This window comes from Bufo bufo, chromosome 8, assembly GCF_905171765.1.
Source record: "Bufo bufo chromosome 8, aBufBuf1.1, whole genome shotgun sequence".
NCBI lineage: Eukaryota > Metazoa > Chordata > Amphibia > Anura > Bufonidae > Bufo > Bufo bufo.
In genome coordinates this window covers 49122882-49149291 of record NC_053396.1, presented here as the reverse complement: position 1 = coordinate 49149291, position 26410 = coordinate 49122882, and the positions used below count along the sequence as shown (strand labels likewise).

The window sequence follows — 26410 nt, the reverse complement described above, 5'->3', positions numbered from 1 at the left end:
AAGATAGTCAACATCAGAGAAAGCTTCAGTGCACAGTCCCACAGACCCTCTATACAACTGCTCAGTCCTCTTTTCCCAAAACCTGCTTCTCCACCATTACAGAAGAAAAACTCCCCACTCTACTCTCCAGATCACATCTCACCACCTGTGCACTTAACCCAATACCATCCCACCTCATCCCTAACCTCACCACAGTGTTTATCCCAGCCCTAACTCATCTCTTCAACCTATTACTAACCTCTGGTGTCTTCCCCTCTGGTTTTAAACATGCTACCATTACACCCATCCTCAAAAATCCTTCACTTGACCCATCTTCTTTGTCCAGTTTTCACCCCATATCACTTCTTTCATATGCCTCAAAGCTACTTGAGCAACATGTCCATTCATCTCTCCTCCTGCTCCCTCTTTGACAGGCTACAATCTGGCTTCCGACCCCACCACTCAACAGAGACTGCCCTCACCAAAGTCACCAATGACCTACTAACAGCCAAGACCAAAAAACATTACTCTGTCCTCCTTCTCCTTGACCTGTCCTCTGCCTTTGACACTGTCGACCACTTACTTCTTTTACAAACTCTCTCATCTCTTGGCATCACTGACCTGGCCCTCTCCTGGATCACATCATACCTCACAGAGCAGACATTTAGCGTCTCCTACTCTCACACCACCTCCTCGTCTCATTCCCTCTCTGTTGGTGTCCCACAAGGCTCTGTCCTAGGACCCCTGCTCTTCTCTATCTACACTTTCGGCCTGGGACAGCTCATAGAGTCCCATGGCTTTCAGTATCATGTTTATGCTGACGACACACAAATCTACCTCTTTGGTCCAGACATCACCCCCTTACTATCCAGAATCCCACAATGCCTATCTTCCATATCCTCCTTCTTTTCCTCTCGCTTTCTAAAACTTCCGCAAACTTCCATCTTTCCGCATCTTGCTCAACCCTCCAACAGACCTATCTATCACGATTAATGGCTGCACACTCTCCCCGGTCAACCAAGTCTGCTGCCTTGGATTGACCTTGGATTCTGACCTCTCCTTCTGACCGCACATCCAAGCCCTTTCCACCACCTGCTGCCTCTAACTCAAAAACATCGACTTCGGATGGTTCATTACGAATTGATTCGCTCAGCCTTAATCTGAATACTTACAGTATGTCAGTGCAAGATTTTAGTTTTTCCTTTTCAATAAATTAGCAACAATTTCCACCATTCTGTTTTCACTTTCTCATTATGGGAAATTGATGGCAGATTGATGGAAAAACACTTGTAATTGATTTTCATTTTAGCACAAGGCTCAGTGACAGGGAAAAATAAATTAAGGAAGCAAACAAACAGTAAGTGGTGCTGTACAGTTACACTTTATTGAATAACTCAGTGGCTATACAAAATTAAAAGTATTGAGATAAAGATGTTAGTTTGAAAAAGATTTTTTTTGTAGGACAACCTTTAACATACTTTACAAAGCTTTGGTGCAGTCTCATCTGGAATACACAGTTAAGTTCTGGGCACCAGTCCATAGAAAAAATGCCCTGGAGGCGATCACCTAAACTGATAAGGGGCATGGATGGTCTTAGTTATGAAGAAAGATTAAAAAAAATTAAATTTATTTAGTCTTGGGAAGAGGCGTATAAGGGGGGACATGATTAACTTATATAAATCGGCCATACAAAAAATATGGTGAAAAGCTGTTTCATGTGAAATCCCTCAAAAGACAAGGGAGCGTTGCCTTTGTCTGAAGAAGAACAAGTTCAGTTTCCGGAGGTGTAAAGGCTTCTTTACTGTAAGAACTGTGAATCTGTGGAATAATCTAACTCAAGACGTGGTCACAACAGGAACAGTAGGCAGTATCAAAAAGGGCTTAGATGAATTCTTAATGCTTAGTAAAATATATAGAAGAATGAGTCTTACTTCCCTTTTTTAAAATTAACATCCCTACCCATGCTTTAGTTGAACTTGATAGATTTATCCCTTTTTCAGTATAAACTATGTACAAACCGGATTCCAAAAAAGTTGGGACACTATACAAATCGTGAATAAAAACTGAATGCAATGATGTGGAGGTGCCAACTTCTAATATTTTATTCAGAATAGAACATAAATCACGGAACAAAAGTTTAAACTGAGAAAATGTACCATTTTAAGGGAAAAATATGTTGAATCAGAATTTCATGGTGTCAACAAATCCCCAAAAAGTTGGGACAAGGCCATTTTCACCACTGTGTGGCATCTCCCCTTCTTCTTACAACACTCAACAGACGTCTGGGGACCGAGGAGACCAGTTTCTCAAGTTTAGAAATAGGAATGCTCTCCCATTCTTGTCTAATACAGGCCTCTAACTGTTCAATCGTCTTGGGCCTTCTTTGTTGCACCTTCCTCTTTATGATGCGCCAAATGTTCTCTATAGGTGAAAGATCTGGACTGCAGACTGGCCATTTCAGTACCCGGATCCTTCTCCTACGCAGCCATGATGTTGTGATTGATGCAGAATGTGGTCTGGCATTATCTTGTTGAAAAATGCAGGGTCTTCCCTGAAAGAGATGACGTCTGGATGGGAGCATATGTTGTTCTAGAACCTGAATATATTTTTCTGCATTGATGGTGCCTTTCCAGACATGCAAGCTGCCCATGCCACACGCACATGCAACCCCATACCATCAGAGATGCAGGCTTCTGAACTTAGCGTTGATAACAACTTGGGTTGTCCTTGTCCTCTTTGGTCCGGATGACATGGCGTCCCAGATTTCCAAAAAGAACTTTGAATCGTGACTCGTCTGACCACAGAACAGTCTTCCATTTTGCTACACTCCATTTTAAATGATCCCTGGCCCAGTGAAAACGCCTGAGCTTGTGGATCTTGCTTAGAAATGGCTTCTTCTTTGCACTGTAGAGTTTCAGCTGGCAACGGCGGATGGCACGGTGGATTGTGTTCACTGACAATGGTTTCTGGAAGTATTCCTGAGCCCATTCTGTGATTTCCTTTACAGTAGCATTCCTGTTTGTGGTGCAGTGTCGTTTAAGGGTCCGGAGATCACGGGCATCCAGTATGGTTTTACGGCCTTGACCCTTACGCACAGAGATTGTTCCAGATTCTCTGAATCTTCGGATTATGTTATGCACAGTTGATGATGATAGATGCAAAGTCTTTGCAATTTTTCGCTGGGTAACACCTTTCTGATATTGCTCCACTATCTTTCTGCGCAACATTGTGGAAATTGGTGATCCTCTACCCATCTTGGCTTCTGAGAGACACTGCCACTCTGAGAAGCTCTTTTTATACCCAATCATGTTGCCAATTGACCTAATTAGTGTTAATTGGTCTTCCAGCTCTTCGTTATGCTCAAATTTACTTTTTCCAGCCTCTTATTGCTACTTGTCCCAACTTTTTTGGGATTTGTTGACACCGTGAAAATTGGAATCAACGTATTTTTCCTTTAAAATGATACATTTACTCGGATTAAACGTTTGATCTGTCACGTACGTTCTATTACAAATAAAATATTGACATTTGCCATCTCCACATCATTGCATTCAGTTTTTATTCACAATTTGTTTATTGTCCCAACTTTTTTGGAATCCGGTTTGTAATTTAAGGGGTCGCAATCACAGAATTCTCCTCTGACAACGGGGTTCAAGTCCAAAAGGTGCTTTATTTTGGCACTTCAGCACTATCACTCACATAAACATCAAATTAACACCTGCCTATCTGGGCTTTACCTAATACACGTGTTGTCTCTACCTCATCTATAGAGCGCCGTTCACACATGGGATTAGATCCGGCTTCCTCAGCCATATACAGTCCAGCAGCCTCCAGGCTGTGACCATGGTCCAGAAGTCTTTCCGACTCTGACCGTGCGACCCTCTTTCCGTAGGCGTCGCTGGGATCCCCCAAACTTCAGGCTTTACAAAGCCTTGTGGCCCCTCAGCCCTCCTGGCAGAGACCACACAGAGTCTCTCAAGCTTCCTCAGCCTTCCCCCCCCAAGTCATACACAGAGGGTTGTTTTATCCCTCTTTGATTACAGCAGCAGGCCTCACCTGCGATCACCTTTGGCAAAAGACAATACATGTAGTGGAAGGGTGTGAACTGGCAGATCCCACTACCAAACCTATCCACCAGTCCACATGAAATCCAGCCCAGAACAACATCTAGACAAAACTGTCTCAGCATACTACACTTTGCTGAAACCACTGCAGCTTTCTGGATTTCATTTCTCTCACCCAGCTGAGGTATCTGGGTGGGATATACACGCCTCCCAGCACTTATACTGTACACATCACCACAGTAACTAGATGCAAAAATGACTTTACAGGTGTGGAGTAGGCCCTGCTGTGTAAACAATCAATGATCTGTTGGCCTGCTATATGGCTGTTGTAAGTGGTAAGGCTTTGAGGAAGGTCCATGCCCTGGGCTCAGGGGACCACTGGAGGATTCTCTAGCTCCATAGAGGGCCAGTCTAAACCTGCTAATCACTAACCTCTAAACCACTTTATAAAAAAATATATTATATCATTGCATTTAGTTTGCAAAGTCTGTATTATCTTTGGAAATATTTGGCCTTTGTAAGTGAGTGAGTGAATAAGTGAGTGAGTGTGAGATGTGCAGTGAAACCCTATAATAAACTTGAAAAGTCTCATGGTCCAGTCTGACTGCTACCTAAACTTTTAAAAACATTTTACAGAGTTTCACTTAAAATATTGTTAGGCTCCACTTATTCTTATTCTTGAGGAAGTACTATTAATGAGTAACACACCACTGTGTTCATATTTTAGCCTCTGAATATAATAAACTTTTACTTGTGAGAATGGTAAAGACATGACAATAATCAAACCTTTATTCTTGTTCTTTAGAATTACAACCACTGCTGCCTGCATGATGGACCTGCGCAGATACCCTCTGGACCAGCAGAATTGTACTTTAGAGATAGAGAGCTGTAAGTGCTTTTGCAAGTCTTATTTGATTACAGTTATTTATTTTTATTTTTATTTTTATTTTTTATCAACGACATTATAAGCACATTAAGTATTGAAAATGTAATTAATTCAGTAGAGCAGGTTAAATAAAATCAGCAGCTGACCTACATTGTAAAGGGCACCTGTATTCTGTTAATAGAGGAAGGATAAGGTTTTCTCTGATGCATTGATGGCCATTATTAAAGCCCCTCTAAACTCTCTCAATTTATAGAAAAAAGTTGCTGTAAATTGTGACTATTATATAATGATGCTGATGGTAAAAAATAAGTTGCAAGGGTTTTAAAGGGTTATTTCTATCTTATAAAGTAATAAACATATCACTATTATATACTTTAACTTTATGATTGATCTAGACCTCTAGAACCTCTACAATCCTGAGGTTGAAGGGCCTGCATCCAGTATTCCCTCTAAGGCTTTGCAGTTGCTGAGCAGAGCAGTTGGCTAGCTGGGCAATACATTGTGGAAGCTGGGCAATCCGTTAATAAGAGTGCATTCCCATGTAGCAACCATGGGGTAACACTGCAATACTGTGCAACTATCATTTAAAGGGGTATTCTTATCTCTGATCTTTCTGTGGATATGCAGTGTGCTGCCCCCTTATATTTGTCAATGGTTGTATAGGCAGTGTTCAGCTAGGAAACCCAAAGAAGGTGCAGCATAGGGTAATAACGTACGTATACAGAAAAAAAAAGTGTCTCCAAAAGCAGGCTCACCTTGTGTGGTTGTGCTATGCGCAGGCACAACTCTAGTGTAAGCTCATCTTTGGTTGTTTTGATCCCCTCTAAAACGGATGCTGTGCAGCCAAGGATACAAGTACTTCTGGTAAGGGATGCCTGAGGTCCCTCAGAAGATAAGTCGATCAGCAGAGAAGATGTCCCGCAGGGCAAAAACCATCCAATAATTTGAATATACTGTGTTGTAGGAACTTCTTTTTGACATTGGATCTATGTTTCTTTAGTCTATTGCGCAGGGTTTGGATGGTACGTCCTATATACTTTAGACCGCAGGGGCAGGTGTTCAGATAGATGACGTTTATTGAATCGCAGTCCAGATGGTCCTTAATCGGGAACAACTTGCCATTATGGCCGTGGAAGGAGGCATTTCATTTGATTGCATCTATAACTGCCTGGTGCCCTTGTCTTAAGCGGTGTGTTGCCCTGTTCCAAAAATCTCTTCAGTTTGCTGGGTGCAAGTAGATTTATAAGGGGTTTGGGTCCTCCTGAATGTTAGAGGTGGTGCCTTCGGTAAATTTTTGTTCAAAAATGGATCACTTTTCAGTATGTGCCAGTGTTTGGATAAGATAGTTCTGATATCATTATGGTTACTGTTGTAAGTGGTTATGAAATTCGTATTGAATTGTTTCATGGTGTCGTCCTTTATCGGATCACTGGTATTTGTTTTTGATAAACAGTCTTCCTGTGTGAGGGTTTGAGCTCTGTTCCAGGCTGCATTGATAATCCTGGGGGGTTAGCCTTTTTGCAGGAACCTTGTCTGTATAATTTCACTTTTTAAGATGTAGTCATTGTCACTGGAACAGTTGCATCCTATTCGCTTAAAGTGGCTGAAGGGAATATTGCTGTTCCACTTTTTGTGATGTTCGCTGGAGCAGTCGACTTTCTTGAAATAGGTTCTGGTGGTGACCCTACCACTGTCAGCCATTAGTTCCAGATCCAGAATAAGAATAGTTTTCGCACACCATTCACCCCACCATTTATTAACTCTTCTAATGCCCTCGCATTAGTCTTTTATTAAAATTGAATAAAAACCTAGCATATTCATTTTGTTCCATGTCACCACCCATTCCCACCCCTTGACCCCCAATTCAAAGGTGTTTTTGGTGGTTTTTTTTAGGGAATTTTATGTGTGTAACAACCACAATACTGTATGCAAGCATTCTGTACCTGACGAAGGGGACCACTGTCCCCGAAACGCGTTGTACCACTTGCTGAATAAAAACCTAATGCTGATCCCCTAATGTTTGTGTCATGGTGCTCCTAACTTCAGGCTGTCACTTCCTGGGGGTCAGTCTCCATTGCATAGATTGAGTTGGAGCGAGGAAAAAAATGAAGTTCGGACTTTAATTTTTTTTTTACTTGAAATAGACTTTCAGTACTTGCTAGTACTTGATATTTCCCTTTCTTGGTTCCAGCAGTATGCACGGTTCTGGCAGTTGGCCTAGACTGTTTATTCCATAATGCTATCTTTAGCTTCAAGTTTTGGTTACTGTTTCAAACAGAATGGGGTGTCCTGAACCCGTTGTTCCCATCTAAGATACAAAGTCCTATTGATATCAAGAGTGTGCTGCTCTACAAGCTGCTTTCTCAAAGCTTATGCAGCAGGAGGGTAAAAGACTTCCATTACTTTGTTTTGTCTGGTCTCTTTGGACTCTCTCACTCAACTCCTCTAATTTCCTGAAAACCCCTCCTTTGGTGGGAAATGGGAAAACACCCTTCTGCCCAAAGGGGGGCAGAATGAAATGGTTAGTTCCATTCTTTCTAAAGGAATCTACCAGAACATATGCCACCTGCTGGAAAACCAAGCACATCACATGTAAAAACAGTTGCATAAAAATATTAAGGCAGTAAATGAGAAGACCTTGCAATAAATATACTGATGGGATACATTGCTAGACATAGCCAGGTGACAAAACGGTAGTGCACCATTCTGGGGTACTACAGATATACCATATAAGTATAATAGATGCAGACTCTGTCTAGAGAACAGAGCTTCATTTGCCTACTGTAGTTTTTGTTTGGCTCTCTTGATGTATTTCAATGGGAGAATGGGACCCGTGGTGGGTCCTGCATCTATCGGACTCCTGTGCATATTCCATAAAAGTCTTACCTGCAGTCCAATGTAACACCACAGATAACACAGTGATAATCCTCTGAGAAGAGATAATGTAGTAGATGTCACTTGCAGTCTTATGCAACACCACAGATAACAGAGGGATAACTCTCTGAGCGCAGATAATGTAGTATATAGTCATAACTCCCAACTTCTAAAAAGCCCAAGAAGGGTCATTATCAGCCCGCCACGTGCAAATTTGTTTCATACTAAGAAACGCCTCTAATTCCGCTTAATGCTTATCTACATGCACCAATTCCACCCAGTCCCCTTTGTGGCCCTGCACAGTAGTTATGTCTGCTCTGTCCCCCGACACAGTAGTTGTCCCCCTTACAGTAGAATATCTCCTTTAGTGCCCCCACACAGTAGAATGCCCCCTTTAGTGACCCCTTACAGTAGTGCTGGATTGTTAATAAAATATAAAAATAACACTTCGCCACTTTCCCCTGGAGAACAGACCACACATACTCTCCTCAGCAGCAGGTGCGATGAAGTGACATGAGCACAGGGATTGAGGAATCATCATCCCTAACATCAGAACTCTGTCACACTAAGTCCGGCAGGCGTGATGAGAGTTGAATGGTAAAGCAAGCAGTGGATGGCTCCCTGCTTCACCATTGCATTCAACTCTCTCTGCATCCTAAGAATGCAGAAATCATTTAAGAGCAGGACATGCCACAGCCGTCCTGGGACTGCAGGACAGACATCTAACTCTGGGACTGTCATGTCCTATCCTGGACAATTAGAAGGTATGGATGGTGCCTACAGTCCTATGTAACACCACAAATAACACAGTGATAACTCTCTGAGTATAGATCATGTAGTAGATGTTACCTGCAGTCCTAAGTAACACCACAAACAACACAGTTATAACTAGAGTTGAGCAGACACCTGGATGTTCGGGTTCGACGGGTTCGGCCGAACTTCACAAAATGTTCGAGTTCGGGACCCGAACTTGACCCCGAACCCCATTAGAGTCAAAGGGGACCCAAACTTTGGAGCAAATGGCATCAAAATGTGGTTAAGAGCATGGCAAGTGCGCTGCAAACAAATGTGGATAGGGATATGACTTAAAATAGCATAAAATACGCAAAAATAAAAAATAATAATCTTGATCTAGGAGGATGAGGTCCATATGGAGTAGGAGGTTGAGGAGGCGGTGGATGTGGCAGTGTAGGTGGAAGCGGCGGTGGAGGAGGAGGAGGTAGCCAACACTGGTTTTTGGTTTTAATTTTTGTATAATCTAAGGTACACCCCAAATCATTGGGATATATAACCTGTGATAATCCCCTCCAGCCGTGCTAAACAAACGTTCAGACAATACACTGGCTGCAGGGCAGGCCAGCACCTCCAAGGCGTAAAGGGCAAGCTCAGGCCATGTGCCCAATTTGGAGACCCAGAAGTTGAAGGGGGCAGACCCATCAGTCAGTACGTGCTCCACCATGTCGCACGTCCCCGTGATGTCCACGATCCAATTGGATATCTGCTCTATCAACTTTTGATGTTCTTTTCTGCGCCTACCATGTTGATCATGGTTAGCGGCAAATCAGGGTTCCACGCCGGAGAGGGAGTGTGAGAAAGGGATACCACATGCAAGGGAGGTCAATGGCTGAAATTAAATGTGATTGAGCGGAAATGTGGGACAAATTATTGAAGCCGAAGCTTCCAAGTAAAGGAGGGGGCGTAAAAATTATAGGGAATGTCACTGGGGTATTTTGGATTTGGAAACGTTAGACAGGAGAGGTCCTGCTGCCGCTTTGTTCACTCTAGATAACTTCTGCCTGATCACACGTCCCTGTGACGTCCACGATCCAATTGGATATCTTCTCTATAAACTTTCGATGTTTTTTTCTGCACCTACTATGTTGATCATGGTTAGCGGCGAATCAGGGTTCCACGCCAGAGAGGGAGGGTGAGAAAGGGATACCACATCCAAGGGAGGTGAGTGGCTGCAATCTGATCGAGCTGAAATGTGGGACAAGTTATTAAAGCGGAATGATCGAATGAAAGGGCCAATTAAAGACAAATTTTACAAATTTAAATCCCTGTCACCTACGCAGAGCAGGGGTTTTTCATTGGCAAAAATGGGTTAATGTCACCCACCAATGGAACAGACGATTTTTAAAAATTTCGGGCCCTGTCAACTATGTAGAGCAGGGGTTTATTCACGGCAAAACTGTGTTCATGTCACCCACCAATTCAACAGACGATTTTACAAAAAATAAGATCCCAGTCACCTATGCAGAGCACGGGTTTGTATACGGCAAAATTGGTAAAATGTCACCTGCCAATGTAACAGATGATTTTTTGCAATTTAGGTCCCTGTCACCCTTGCAGAGCATGGGTTTATTCACGGCAAAAATGGTAAAATGTCACCCAAGAATGTAACAGACGAATTAGTGAAATGTATTTCCTTGTCTACTAGGTAGACCAGGGGTATATCACAGCCAAAAATTTGTGAATTTCACCCGAAAATGTAACAGACAAATTAGTGACATTTTTTAACTTGTCCACTAGGTAGAGAAGGGGTATATGACAGCCAAAAATTTGTGAATTTCACCCGACAATGTAACAGACAAATTAGTGAAATTTATTAACCTGTCCACTAGGTAGAGCAGGGGTATATCACAGACAAAAATTGGTGAATGTCACCCAACTATGTAACAGAAAAATGAGTGAAATTTATTAACCTGTCCACTAGGTAGAGCAGGGGTATATCACAGCCAAAAATTTGGGATATATAACCCAACAATGTATCAGACAAATGAGTGAAATGACTTAGAATAATATAAAATACATAAAAATTAACAAAAAATGATCTTGATGTATGAGGTGGAGGTCCATATGGAGTAGGAGGTTGAGGAGGTGGTGGATGTAGTGGTGTAGGTGGAAGTGGCGGTGGAGGAGGACGAGGTAGCCAACACAGTTTTTTGGTTTTAATTTTTAATTTTTTTCAAATTAGGGAGCACCCAAAAAGAGTGGGAAATATCAAAAATACAACAATGAGCAATTGCGCTGTAGTATAACAATAGCTGGGTAAGGCCGGTATACAAATCTATTCTGCACAAGGTACAGACAAGTCCTGTGGGATCCATGCCAGGTTCATTTTAATGAACGCGAACGCGAGCTGGTCCACATTGGCTGTGGACAGGCAGCTGCGCTTGTCTGTAATAATGCCCACTTCCGTGCTAAACACACGTTCAGACAATACACTGGCTGCAGGGCAGGCCAGCACCTCCAAGGCGTAAAGGGCAAGCTCAGGTGCCCAACTTGGAGACCCAGAAGTTGAAGGGGGCAGACCCATCATCCAGTACGTGTAGGCGTGTGCACACATACTGCTCCACAATGTTGCTGAAATGCTGCCTCCTGCTAAGACGTTCCATATCAGCTGTTGGTGCTGGCTGTTGTGGTGTGCTGACAAAGCTTTTCCGCATTTCGGCCATGTTAACCCTGCCTTCCGAGGTGCTGGTGGTGCCCCAGCAGCGTGAGCGACCTCTTCCTCCTCTTCTGCCTTCTCCTTGTGCTTCCACTGTGCCCCCGCTGTCAGGTGGGAATGCCCCTAGCAGCGTGGCTACCAGCGTGCGCTTGTACTCGCACATTTTACGATCACGCTCCAGTGACGGAATTAAGGGCGGTACTTTGTCCTTGTAACAGGAATCCAGCAGCCTGGCCACCCAGAAATCAGCACAAGTTAGAATGTGGCCAACTTGGCGGTTGTTGCGGAGACACTGCAGCATGTAATTGCTCATGTGTACCAGGCTGCCCAGAGGCAACGAAAAGCTGTCCTCTGTGGGAGGTGTATCATCTGTGTTCTCTGTATCCCCCCAGCAACGCAACAGTGATGGCCATGAGCTGGTTTGGGTGCCACCCTGCAGTGAACACAGTTCCTCCTCCTCCATCTCTTCCTCCTCATCCTCCACCTCGTCATCCTCCAGAACTGTGCCCTGGCTGGACAATTGTGTACCTGGCGTTTGTGGGTGTAGGAACCCACCCTCGGAGCCACTTGTGAATGACTGGCCTAAAACCCTATGAAATGATCCCTCTTTCTCCTCCTCCTCCTCCTGTGCCACATCCTCTTCCACATCGCCCAAAGTGTTTTTTCAAGGAGGCATAGAAGTGGGATAGTAACGCTGAGAATGGCGTCATCAGCACTGGCTATGTTGGTGGAGTACTCGAAACAGCGCAACAAGGCACACAGGTCTCACATGGAGGCCCAGTCATTGGTGGTGAAGTGGTGCTGTTCTGCAGAGCGACTCACCCATGCGTACTGCAGCTGAAACTCCACTGTCACCTGCTTCTGCTCGCACAGTCTGGCCAGCATATGCAAGGTGGAGTTCCACCTTGTGGGCACGTCGCATATGAGGCGGTGAGCGGGAAGGCCGAAGTTACGCTGCAGCGCTGACAGGCGAACAGCAGCAGGGTGAGAACGCTGAAAGTGTGCACAGATGGGCCGCACTTTCTGCAGCAGCTCTGACATTTCAGGGTAATTTTCAAGGAATCACTGCACCACCAAATTCAGCACATGCTCCAGGCAAGGGATGTGCGTCAAATCGGCTAGTCCCAAAGCTGCTACGAGATTTCGCCCATTATCGCACACCACCAGGCCGGGCTTGATGCTCACTGGCACAAACAACTCATCGGTCTGTTGTTCCATGCCCGTCCACAGCTCCTGCGCGGTGTGGGGTTTGTCCCCCAAACAGATAAGTTTTAAAACTGCCTGCTGTTGTTTACCCCTGGCTGTGCTAAAGTTGGTGGTAAAGGTGCTACGCTGACTGGATGAGGAGGCGGTAGAGGATGAGGAAGCGGAGTAGGAGGAGGAAGCAACAGGAGGCAAAGAGAAGCACCCTGCAATCATCGGTGGTGGAAGGACATGCGCCAAACTGCTATCTGCCTCAGGCCCAGCCGCCACTGCATTTACCCAGTGTGTTGTTAGGGAGATATAACGTCCCTGACCGTGCTTACTGGTCTACGTATCCATAGTTAGGTGGACCTTCCCACAGATGGAGTTGCGCAGTGCACACCTGATTTTGTCCCCCACTTGGTTGTGCAGGGAAGGGATGGGTCGCCTGGAAAAGTAATGGCGGCTGGGCACGTCGTACTGTGGGACAGCCACCGCCAAAATGATTTTAAAACTCTGTCTCCACCAGACGGAATGACAGCATTTCAAAGGCCAGTCATTTTGAAATGCTGGCATTCAGGGCCAGGGATCGCGGGTGGGTAGTGGGTACTTTCTCTTTCGCTCCAGTGTTTGGGAGATAGAGAGTTGAACGCTTCCATGGGACATTGTGGAGATGCTTGGTGATCCAGGTGGTGGCTTTGCTGGCAGATCCTCTGTTTGCGGGGTGGCAGGTGCCACTGTCACTCCAGAGGTGGATGAAGAGGCCGAGACTGCAGCAGAAGAGGAAGCAGGAGGAGCCAGAGACCTTTCTTTGTTTTTGAGGTGTCTACTCCACTGCAGCTCGTGCTTTGCACTTAGATGCCTGGTCATGCAGGTTGTGCTCAGGTTGAGAACGTTTATACCTCGCTTCAGGCTCTGATTGCACAGCGTGCAAACCACTCGTGTCTTGTTGTCAGCACATTGTCTGAAGAACTGCCACGTCAGGGAACTCATTGGAGCTGGCTTTGGTGTGCTCGGTCCTTGGTGCGGTGGGCAGTAGCAGGCGTACTGTCTAGGGGACGGCCGCTCCGCTTTTGCACCCTGCTCCCTCTTCTGCTGTGCTGGTGGCTCTGTACGACCACCGCCTCTTCCTCCGAACTACACAGGTCACTCGCATGACCTTGATTCCATGTGGGGTCGAGGACCTCATCATACTCCACATCATCTTCCACCCAGTCTTCACCCCTGCCCTCCTTGTCGGTCTGCACACCGCAGAAAGCCAGAGCAGTTGGCACCTGTGTTTCGTCATCATCCGAGACATGCTGCGGTGGTCCTCCCATGTACTCATCCTGAAACAGTGGTTGGGCATCGGTGCACTCAATCTCTTCCACTTCTGGGGCAGGGCTATGTGGATTGCCCTGGGAAACCCTGCTAGCAGAGTCTTCAAAAATCTGAAGAGACTGCTCCATGAATTGGGGCTCATTTGCTGATTTGCAAGGGGGTGAAGTGAAGGACTGATGGACATGGGCTGCAGGTACCAACTCTGATCTTTCAGCAGGAGACTGGGTGGGAGACAATATGAAGGAACTGGAGGCACTGTCAGCCACCCAATCTACTATCGCCTGTACTTGTTCTGGCCTCACCATTCGTAGAGCCGCATTCGGCCCTACCAAATAACGCTGAAGGTTCTGTCGCCTACTCGCATGTAAGAAAGGTGTTTCACTTGTGCGTGTAGCTGGCACAGATCGACCACGTCCTCTCCTTGCAACAGGAGTTCCTCCAGCAGCACCACGACCGGGGCCACGTCCCTTATTTGACGCTCTCCTCATTCTTTGCGTTCACCCACCAAACTAACAGATAGTTTATGTCAGGCAAAAAATGTAACCGCCAATAGTCAACAATTAAGTTCACTGAGAGTAAGACAGTGCTGGTGTCATAAAGAGGAGAAATTTCTTGAGGTCACACAACAGTGTGACAGGCGAATTTTATACAATTACTTCACGGTCACAAAAAATGTTAATTTGTCAACCAACAATGTAACTGCAGTATTGACTGGTTGTATTTGACTGTGTCAAATGCAGCAAAGGCCTCAAATTTAGTATCTTGCCCATAATGGGTGTTTTTTTAATACCAGAATATAACAGCAGTATCTAACACTTGTATTTCACTGTCAGAAATGCAGCAAAGGCCGCAAATTTAGTATCTTGCCAAAAATGGGTGTTTTTTAAAACCCAGAATATAATTGCCGTATTTCAAGCTTGTATTTCACTGTGACAAATGCAAAAAAGGCCCCAGATGTAGGGTATTGGCAAAAATTTGTGTTTTTTTTAAACCCAGAATATTATTGCAGTATTTCAAGCTTGTATTTCACAGTGACAAATGCAGCAAAGGCCCCAGGTGTAGGGTAATTCAAAAAATGGGTGTTTTTTTAAACCCAGAATATTACTGCAGTATTTCAAGCTTGTATTTCACTGTGCCAAATGCAGCAAAGGCCCCAGATGTAGGGTCTTGCAAAAAATGGGTGATTTTTTTAAGCCCAGAATATAATTGCAGTATTTCAAGCCTTTACTTGACTGTCACAAATGCACATATGCTGTGCTGGTGCAGTGAACTTGCATAAAATGGCTGCCAAAGCCCACCTAACTAACAGACGGATAAAAGTTATTTTTCTGTGTCACTGGGCTCAGGGCAGGGTAAAAAAATTGTGCTCTGCACCCACAAAACAGAATAGCTGTAGATCGCTGAGTTAACAAGCACTTCTGATAAAAGATTCTTTCCTATTCTCTCCCTCACAGCAGCAGCATCCTATCCCTACACTAATAAGAGCAGAGTGACGTGCAGCGCTACGTGACTCCAGCTTATATAGAGGCTGGGTCACATGCTGCACTGGTTAATCACAGCTGTGATGGCTTCTAAGGGCACACGAGGTAATCGCTTGTTGATTGGCTGCTCTGCAGCCTTTCAAAAACCGCCATTAACTCGCCAAACACCGAACCCGAACTTTTACTGAAAAGTTCAGGTTCGGGTCCGGGGTACAAAAATCCTAAAGTTCGGTACGAACCCAAACTTTACAGTTCGGGTTCGGTCAACCCTAATAATAAACAGACAATAGCCATCTTCCTGCATTCAGCCTGATTTAAAGCGAACCTTTCACCTCATTTTCACCTTATAAACTAGCAACAGTACCTTATAGATTATCTTGAGTGTGTTGTTATCCATGTTAGTGCCGCTTTCCTGGGCTCTTTATACTTCAAAAAATCGTCTTATAAACTTCACATTCTGTGCTCCAACAGTCATGCAACCAGTCAAGGGGGTAGCCCTTCCATCTCCTCTGGCCGTACCGCCCCTGCCCTAACCCCTCCTCTATGCTCCTTAACTGACAGCCGGCTCAGTCGCCGGGACGGCGCTTCTGAAACCTGCGCATGCGCCGTCCTCCTGATTCGCCACGCGATCCCGTGTTTCTTGCTGACAAAAGCGCGATCATGTAAGAGAATCGCGCATGCGCATTACGCAATGCCGGCCTGTCTGCTCTCCTGTCTGCTCTCCCTCCCTAATGTGCGGCAAGTCTACAGTGATCACGTGGGGCACTTTGAGCATGAAGATAGTGGAGCGCGCGCACATTAGGGAGGGAGAGCAGACAGGCCGGCATTGCGTAATGCGCATGCGCGATTCTCTTACATGATCGCGCTTTTGTCAGCAAGAAACACGGGATCCCCCACCCAAATAAAAAATGATTCCTATGAATATGGGAAAAAATTAAAAAATTAAAAATTTCCTTGCATGTAGCTGCTTTTGAGGTTTGCAATGGCTACAGTTGTGCTAGCAGACACAGCCAGCCTCAGCTTCTCACTTCTCCCTCCCTGGCTGTTTCCCTGCATGTCCCTATTCTAAACACTCAATTCTTCTTCTTCTTTGTAACTCTAGCCTTTCCCTTCACTGTCCCTGGCAGTGGAATACAAACTTGATTGATTTCTGACTGTCCCTGACTCCCTAAGATAATTTTCTTGGCAGACATTGCTGCACTCAAGCACCCTCATTCACAGCTCAGCACAGAATGTTATTCTGCTTGTTATGCTAGGGCACCTTCCTGCCTGTTGCAGCACTGATTGGCTCATTCAGGCTGTCTGTTGGCCTGGTTGCAAATCAGAGTAAGCCCCCCCCCCCCCCACCCCTTCCTCTCAGGGTCATGTGAGAACACTTCTTCTTCCTCCAAAGTGTTTTTTCCCACTAACATGTAGTGTATTAATCTGAAACGAATCTAAAAATAATCAGTACGAATCTGGTTCAGTCAGAACTGGTTCGCTTATCCTTAGTTCCAACTTCCACCCCACACCAAAGAGTGTCAGCAGGTCAGCACCTTGTCGTGATTCTCTTGCAGTTTGACAGATCTAAATATTTTAGTAGATCTGGATAACATGTGCTTGACATCTAATTTCATGAATTTTAGACCTAAATACATTTCCCTCACAGATACAGTATAAAGTGATATGTAGATGGAGCGAACTCAGTAAGCAAAGCATTACACAATGTCGGAATATTTTTTTTCAGATCCTTAGGCACTGCCAAGAGATGAGCAAAGTTTAGAAAAATTCACATCGGTCGGTTCGCTGAATTTCGACAAGAAATTTGATTCATAACAATTTAATTCTTCATGAATTGCCATAAATCAGGTGTACCCGTACATCACGTTGGGTGAACGAATGTATGGAGAAGGCAGCTGCAGTGAGTCCGCTCCATACACAGCGGGTTCCGAATGTAACCCGGCCGCAATGACGGGGAATGGCGATCCTGCCAAACCCTGTCATTTACTCATCAGATGCCACGATAAACGCCGATTGCAGCATCTGTGACTTAAGGCAGAGGGATACTGCCATCTGATCTAAGCCCCCACAGTGAAATGTGTGGCTCCGATCGGTTGCCATGGCAGCCTGGATGCTTTTGAAGCTTCCCATGGTTGCCATGATAACATACTTGCTGCATGAGGCACATCTCAGCAAGGAGCACGTCAAAATGCTTTTCGACCTAATAGTTCTCTATTAGAGCAAATAGGACAAGGGATCAAAAGACCCTAAGGGGGTTAAAATCACTGTAAAAATAAAAAATATATATATATATATATATATATATATATAAAGTTTAAATCACCCCCTTTTAAAATTTTACATATAAAAAAAGTAATGGAAAAAAAATGTAAACTAACGATTCACAGTTTTTTTTCTGACCCTTTCTCCCACCCAAAAAAAAATCTCATAAGAGATGGGCCGCACGTATGTGAAACATCACGTGACAGATCCGTTACGTGACCTAGTATTGCGTCACATGATGATGCAGGCAATCTCGCGATACTGCCATCGTGGGATGAATACCGGCAGCATCAAATGGATATGTGCGCAGGCCTGGCATTACCCCTATTGAAACACAAATTGCTTAAACCATGATTATTATAAAATTATTATATAGAAAATCATGAAAATGTGATAATGTGAATGAAACATCTATCAACTGTAATGTGAAGAATCATATACCTGATATAAAAATATTACACACTGACGTCATTAAGTGTTGAAATTAAAAATGTGTAATTGAGGTGTAAATAGTAATACCAAAACTTTTATACTTAAAAAAGTGACACAAAATTTAAAATGACTAAAAAATTTATAAATATAACAATAAAAATAAAATACTAAAAATATAAAACATATATATATCAAGTGTGAAATATAGCGCACAGAAACCATGATGAAGATAAAATGTTTATATTAGAAAGTAGTGCTAAAAAGAGAAAAGAGGAAAAAAGTGAAAATGTAGATGAATATTATATCTGAAAATTATTGCAAAAAAAATATATACAAAATAGATGCACATCACAATGGGATTGAGCCTAAAAATTTTTGTGAAAATGTGTCAAATACATACAGTGATTAAGGTGTCTATTAAAAATGAAAAAATAATTTTATATATTCCAATTTAAAGCATGATTCCCTCCACCACTACATAATGCCTGCCTACTGCTGCTTTTATAAACTCGTGCACTGCTAGTGTATTCCTCACAGGTAGTCTCAGAGTAGCATACAGTGTACCCCTCCCATGTTTCACTGCAGATCTCTCACTGCTTCCACTATGCTGCCATTGGCACATTCCATCCTGCTGTCTTACGGGCACGCTGCCACCCTCACCCCCTGATGATGACGATGCCCCCTCTTCAACCAGATCCCTCATGCAATTGGCTACATCATCATCTACATCTGTTTGGTCATCACTTGTGTCACTCTCACCTGTCTCTTGCGCACATCCCTGAACTCTCGCAGCATGTGTCATCGTCGGTAGTTGCACGCCTAGAGGAGTCCACAGCAGACCTCCAAGTCTGGGCTGGCCTGTAACTGCTGACCATTCTCACAAAGCTCATCCTTGATAAAAAGCGGAGCAGAGCTGACGACACACATTACTTGGCTAGCAGAAGGAGCAGTAAAAGCAAGAGTCAAGTTCAGGATAGGTGAGGGCACAGAGGCAGTTCCTGGGCCATGCCAACTAAGCAGAGGAGCCCACCAATTCCTGGCTGTGTGTAGCTGTTGTCACCTGAGATGATGTTGAAGAGAGAGTCAACCATTTCAGTACAGCTCAATTGTTGGTCAAAACACGACTGCTAGATGACGGTGGCAGCTCTGGCCTATTGCTGCAACTGCTCCACCCCCCTTCTGCTGCTACTTGTGCCAGCTAAAGCAAAATTTTTGCCGTATCAGTGGAACAAGATGCACACAGCAATATATTAGTCCACCTTTTAATTCTGAGTCTGACACACAGTAAGACTATGTGTAAAATAACAGATTAAGGCTACTTTCACACCAGTGTTTTCCCTTTCCGCTATTGAGATCCATCATAGGATCTCAATAGCGGGGGGAAAACGCTTCCGGTTTGTCCCAATTCATTGTCAATGGGGACAAAACTGAACGGTACAAAATGAAATGCACCAGAATACATTCCATTCTTGGTTGCATCCCCATCATGGACAGAATAATGCTGCAAGCAGCGTTTTTCTGTCCGCCGTGTGGTGCGGAGAAAGACGGATCTGTCATGACTTACAATGTAAGAATACGGATCCGTCCCCCATTTACTTTCAATGGAGTTCATGACAGATCCTTCTTGGCTATGTTAAAGATAATACAACCAGATGCGTTCATAACGGATGCAGGCGGTTGTATTATGCAGCGTACTCAAGTTGTGTGTAATAGAGTTTCTGAGTGTAGTAGTGCAATGACACTAACCTGAGACGGCTGACTCTCTGCATAGGCAGGTGATGGTAGAAATTGTTCGTGACGCCAGTGCCAATTAAACGGTGGCACGCCGTTTGCGGATAGCAGGAATAAATTGAGGAACACGTGGTATTAAAACAGAACTCCAACTTTAGTAGTTTTCATGCAGAGACAATATTGGAATCGCAGTTCCTTGGCATACAGTCGATTTTGCAATACGGTTGATGCAGGCAATTACAGATTTAGCAAGGTGATTACAGAGTGTTGAACACAGGACTTGCAGTACAGGAGCTTGCACTCTATTTCTGTCTGATCCTGGAATATAGCAATTCTTCACCAAGGCCCAATAACCTAGTTCTGGCTTTATATCCTTGGCTATAACTTTAGAAAGTACCTCCTCTGTTATTTTGAGTACCTCTTGCTTCTCTGCACTTTGCCTCGGTCTCTCTCTGCTGCTTCCTTCCTCAGGCTCTTTAGCTAAGATATTCCTGTTTCTGCATATGGGAATTCAGGAGGGAATCTTCTCCTGGACAGCAGGCTTCAGGCCTGGACTTGTCTCTGACATTGTCTAATCTCCAACTGTAGATTACAGACACTAGACTCCGTCTTCCTTTCCCTTCCCTGACTGGGCCTTATATAGACTAGGGCTCCCTAGCTCCCTCTAGTGACTAGAAGCTGGAATGACACCCCTAGCAGGCCTGTACATGCAAGTGTCATAGTAACAGGGAAACACATAGCATTGCATTACATGACATTTTATAAAACTGACATATACCAACTTCTCCATAACTAAGGAGGGACGACAGCACACCAAGTGACACTTTGGTAGTGACGGGTATTACAGTCCCCGTACACTACAATTACACCGCGCAACAATGATTTTGCTACTGAGAGAAAAACATTTCATTTGATTTATACTAAAATGAGCGTGCTGATTCCAAATATGATCTCAGAATTTGCCTGACACGTCTAGATTTAAAGTTATAAATGCAAAGCCTATTCAGTTATAATATTAATGCATTATATTGGAAATATTCCAATGGACATCTCCAGACCTGTCCGGACGCACTCAGGCTGATGTCATCAGTAGGTATCTAAGGACACTGGACAGATTTTGATTAAGTGATCTGTTATAGTGCTATCAGTTTTGAAACTTAAAGGATAACTTTAATATTTTCATCAAAAAATCTATATTAGCATATGTTACTGCTGCAGCAGCATTATGCACAAAGCACTCTTTAGTTTCTTCAATTACCACTGTTTTCCTTGAGTTTTCCCCTTAGTTACTGCTGTTTTAAATCCTAAATTATGAGGATCTTCTCAAGATGGCTCCTCTGCCAGTTCTCTGAGGCCAAAACTGCATTCCCTCAGGTCACATACAAACTTGCTGTAGCCAGCAACCTCCTGCCAGCCAATCAGATTGGATTACTGAGAGACACATCTCCTCACTCTGAAGCCTAATGCAGGCATGCAGTGTGAAGGACCGCCCCTCTGTCTTCCTAGCCGGAGACAGATGACCCATAGCAACGGTCTTTTAAGGGAGCAGTGGAAAGGGACAGGAGACATTAATGAAAGCTGTTATTATAAGGTAATTACAGATCTTTTGGCAATCATTGACAGACTAACTCAGGTATACATGCCTAGCTCTAATAAACTAGCAAATTAAAAAAAATATGCCAGTTATCCTTTAAGATGAATAAACGCAAATGTGTTAACGATCCAGACAATTTCTGCTACATATGTGGCAAATACACTACTTATTGTCAGCGCAATAATCTGACAAAGCGAGTGCGTCTTGCTTACAAGTATTATTTTGACTGTAAAATTGGAGATCAAGATAAAAGCTGGGCAGTGGCACCTCATGTTTGTTGCACCATGTGTTACTCTGGGCTAATGCAGTGGTTGAATGGTAAAAGGAAAGGAATGGCTTTTGCAGTGCCTATGGTTTGACATGAGCAGAAAATTCACCATTCAGACTGTTATTTTTGCATGACTAAAATCGCTGGATATTCAAAGAGAAATAAGTCACAAATTGTGCATCCTGACTGAGTCTGCTCTTAAACCAGTACCACACGATGTAGAGAATCCAGTGCCTGCCCCTCCCACATGTAACGGGGCGCCGAAGGCGCACTCGGTCTCCCATCAGCCGCAGACCTGCTGCTTAGCTTCGGGAGCGAGGATCTGTGTTCGGCCTCGTTCCCATGGCGGCTTTGCTAGCTGGGAGGCTCCCTGCTCCTAGGTCTGCCTTGAGCGCCGAGCTGATCACTCGGTGCTCGACTTGTCTGTCTGTCGGTCATGTGACGCTGGCTACGTCACATGACCCTCACTCCCCACTATAAATACAGGCAACCTGCTGGCTACAGGTTGCCTGTGATTTTGGTCCCTTAGGCTGTGTATTATTATTGTTATTTAGCTTACCTTTGGATTTGACCCTTGATCTGCTTCCTGACACCTCTTCTGCCTGCTCCCTAAACCTTGACGCTACCTCTTGGATTTTGACCTCAGCTTGCTTTTGGATTTTGTCTTTGCCTCTTCTCTTGTACTGACGTGACCTCCCGGATTTTGACCTCGGCCCGCTCTCAGATCTGTCTCTGTCTCCTCCCTCGTACTAACGTGACCTCCTGGACTGACCCCGGCTAGTTGACCCGCCTCGTCCTTCCATTTTTGGTGGTACCTTGCTTGTTCCACCTCTCTGTCCGTTCGAGTGCTACCTTTCATTGGCTGTCCGCTTCCCTGCTGTCTCAATCTCTCTGCTTGAACTTATTCAGGTCAAGCACTGTCGCCCAGTTGCGCCCCGTCACCTAGGGCGGGTGGTGCAAGTAGGCAGGACAGGGGACTGGGTGGCAGCTCAGGGGGTGCACCTCCGCTCTATCTTTATACCCGTGATGCTACCCCGTGACACCACAACAGGAATGGCAATTGAAACGGGCGGTTCTGTTCCTGATGAAGAAGAAGATGTAGATTGTCGCAATGTATTTCCTGATCCAGAACAACTGGAGGGTCAGCCGCATTTGCTGAGCCAATCAGATTTATATGATCTGGTAAGAGATCTGTTATTATCTAAAGAAAAGTCAGAACTGCTAGCTTCTAGACTTCAGGAATGGAATTTGCTACAACGAGGCACCACAACTTCACACTTTCGTCATCGACACACCAAGTTAGCTGCATACTATGCAATGGAAAGCGATGTCTGTTTCTGTACTGATGTAAATGGTCTTATGATGGAGTTAGATGGTACACATGTTCCCGATGAATGGAGGTTATTCATAGACTCTAGCAAAACAAGTTTGAAAGCTGTCTTGGTGCACAATGGTAACAAAAAACCATCTGTTCTATTGGCTCATGCGGTTGGAATGAAAGAGACCCATGCTTCTATGGAGTTCATTTTGAAAATGATCAAATACTCAGAACATAAATGGAAAATTTGTGCTGACCTGAAAGTGGTAGCAAGCTGCTGCTTGGCCTACAGTTAGGGTACACAAAGCATATGTGTTTCTTGTGCCTATAGAACAGTTGTGATGACAACAATCATTACAAAATAAGACAGTGGCCTCTCAGAGTTGAGCACACAGTTGGTCAGAACAATGTACAACACAAATCACTGGTCGATCCACTTCAAGTTTAACTTCCACCACTTCACATTAAACTTGGTTTAAAAAAAATTTGGTAATTGCACTTGATCGTGATGGAAATGGTTTCCAGTATTTGAAGGCGAAGTTTAGCACACTGAAAACTGATGCTAAAATAAAGGCCAGAATTTTTATTAACCCCGAAATCAACAAACTAATGCATGATGAGTTGATGACACATTCAGAACAAAACTCAACCCTCTGGAACTTGCAGCTTGGGATGCATTTGTGCTAGTAGTGCAGAACTTCCTTGAGAACAGGCGAGCTGCAAACTATGCTAAATTAGTAGACAACATGCTTACAGCATATGACAACTTGGCTGCCGAATGTCATTGCATTTCTTACATTCCCATCTTGAGTTTTTCCCACTCAATTTGGGACACGTAAGTGACGAACATGGAGAGCAGTTCCATAAAGATATTTCTACAATGGAGAACAGGTATCAAGGCTGCTGGAATCCCAACATGATGGGGGACTACTGCTGGTTTTTGCAACGGGAAAATATGAACCTTCACAAATGCAAAAGCAGATGCCTTAAGCACTTTTAACAGTACTGGGCCTTGCTCAAGTAAGACTTTTAAACTGAAAAATTAGACTTTTTGAACTTTTGTTATTCCATTACATTTTAATACACTGTTTACTATGCAAACTTTGATGTACTGTAGATCAGGTAACTATTGGAGTAAAACTCGTTCTGTTCAAAACTATTCAATGCTTTCCAAGTGCTTAATTAATTTAGGCATACTTTTGTGACGTGTTACAACAATTCTGACTTCGGATTTGTAATCCGCACACTCGATTTAGTATAGGACAAATGTCTTTTGCCCAGTAACAGTTGTTTCATAGTGTTATCAAAACTGATGCGTTTTTGCTAGTGATGGACAAACATCGGCCGGCACGGTTCACGAACGCAATCAAATGTTCACGAACTGCAAGTTCGCGGCGGGCCCCATTCACTTTATCGGCAGGCGAACCTAAAAAACCTACAGCTCATATTTGCAGCCACTAAATACTTAGTAAAGGTGTACAAATAGTCCCACAACATGGACAGTGACATATTAGGCATTCACCAGACATAAAAGAAATTCTGATTATGTGGCTCGAGGTACATTATGCGGTCAATGGATAAAAATTTTACTGTAGACCACTGGACTACAGACCCCAAACAGTAGGCATTCACCGGACATAAAAGATCAAGTGATTATGTGGCCGGAGGTATATTACACGGTCAATGGATATCAATAGTACTGCAGGCCAATACAAATACAGATCAAATACATATGTTTAAAAGAACTAAAAATATAAAATTGGATTAAAAACATGGCTAACGAAATCCCCCCTCTTGAAAAAAACCCTAATAATAATAGTTGAAATTCGATAACACGTGGCCGTCACTGGTATTTAATTCCGTTGAGGGCCGCAACAATTATTCATTCAGCGTACATAAAATAACAAGCAAGTATGTGGCTGGAGGTAGATTACATGGTCATTGGATATCAATTTTCCAGCAGGCCAGTGTACTACAGGCCCCAAAAATTATTCATTCAGCGGACATAAAAGAACAAGTAAGTAAGTGGCTGGAGGTCTATTAGATGGTCAATGGATATCAATTTTACTGAAAGTCAGTGCAAATACAGGTCAAATACATATGTTTAAAAGAACTAAAAATATTAAATTGGATTAAAAACATGGCTAACGAAATCCCCCTTCTTGAAAAAAACCCTAATGATAATAGTTGAAACACGTGGTCATCATCGATGTTGAATTCCTCCGAGGCCTAAAACATTAGGCATTCAACGGACAGAAAAGGCCTTTTATGCCACTGTATTTACCTAAGACAGGGATCAATATTTGTTCTGGGTGGTGGCGGATATTTGTGGGCTGGCATGAGGAAATTCAATTAAATGTGGTCGTCACAGGTGTTGAATTCCTCCGAGATCCATGCCTCATTCATTTTTAGAAATGTGAGGTAGTCCACACTGTCGTGAGCTAGGCGCTTATCGGTCATGATTCCCCCTGCTGCGCTGGAGGAGGGGCAAGCCAACAGTTCCATGACAAAGTGTGTCAGCTCTAGCTACAGGTCAAGCCTGCACACCCAGTAGTCCAGGGGTTCCTTGCTTCTCAGAGCGTCCACATCGGCCGTTAACCCGATGTAGTCAGACACCTGACAGTCTAGGCGAGCCGTGAGGCTGAATACGGAGGGCGGCTGTCGATGGGTTGGCTGCAATAATGATCTCATATCTGAAGTGACCTACACATCTTCAAATCGCCCTCTTCTTGCTTGCGCTGTTGGATTGGTACCCGCAACTGTTTCTCTGTGAGTAGACATTCCTCTGCCAGCGCTCGCAAAAGCAGAATGCAGCATTTCTAGAAGCAAGGCCTGGAAGTGCTGCATTCTGACAGCCCTCTGTGATGCTGGTAACATGTCAGCCATTTTGTTTTTATACCAGGGGTTTAAGTAGGTTGATACCCAGTACTGGTCCTTGGCCTTTATGCATTTTATACGGGGGTCGCTCTTCAAACACTGGAGCATGAAGGTCACATTTGCACTAAACTGGAAGCAGTGGAGAGGCCTGGCTCCTGCTCATCGTCCAGGATAATGTCGTCCTCTGTCTCCTCCCCCCAGCAACGGACAACACCAGGGATCCCAGAAATGTTTAGAGCATGCTCTTCTTGCTCCTCCTCCACCCCGGCACAATCCTCCTCTGACTCCTCTTCAGACTTCTGTTGACTTGTCTCAGATGTAGTAGCCCTCCTGGGAATTCAACCAGCATTGCGACTTCTTCATCTTCCTGCTCCTGCTCCTCGATGGCTTGATCAATGACACAACGGAATGCATGCTTCAGAAAGAAGGCGTAAGGTACGATGTCACTGTGTCACGGATGGTGTAACAGAAAACTAGAAGACACAAATGAAGATCCGACTGACTTGATCCAAAACTAAGGAACCAACGGGTAAGCCCTGTAACAACGCTAGCTCTCTCCCTTACTGCTCAGCCTATGCAAAAATCTCAATGGTAGAAACAAACCCTCCTCTGAGAGCTGAATCTTCTATTGTCAGAGGCAAGCAAACCCAGCTGCATGGGCTCCTGCTCAGAGGGGATTGAGAGAGACTGA

At 44.2% G+C, this 26410-nt stretch overlaps 1 protein-coding gene across 2 annotated transcripts in view; it reads left to right on the top strand.

The window, feature by feature from the left end:
- LOC121009451 (gamma-aminobutyric acid receptor subunit beta-4) overlaps window positions 1–26410 on the top strand; it is a 465957-nt gene that overhangs the window by 315193 nt on the left and 124354 nt on the right. For both annotated transcript variants that reach the window (XM_040442566.1, XM_040442567.1), the window contains one exon: window positions 4849–4931. In XM_040442566.1, the coding sequence (XP_040298500.1) occupies window positions 4849–4931 (83 nt within the window). The remainder of the gene's footprint in view (window positions 1–4848; window positions 4932–26410) is intronic.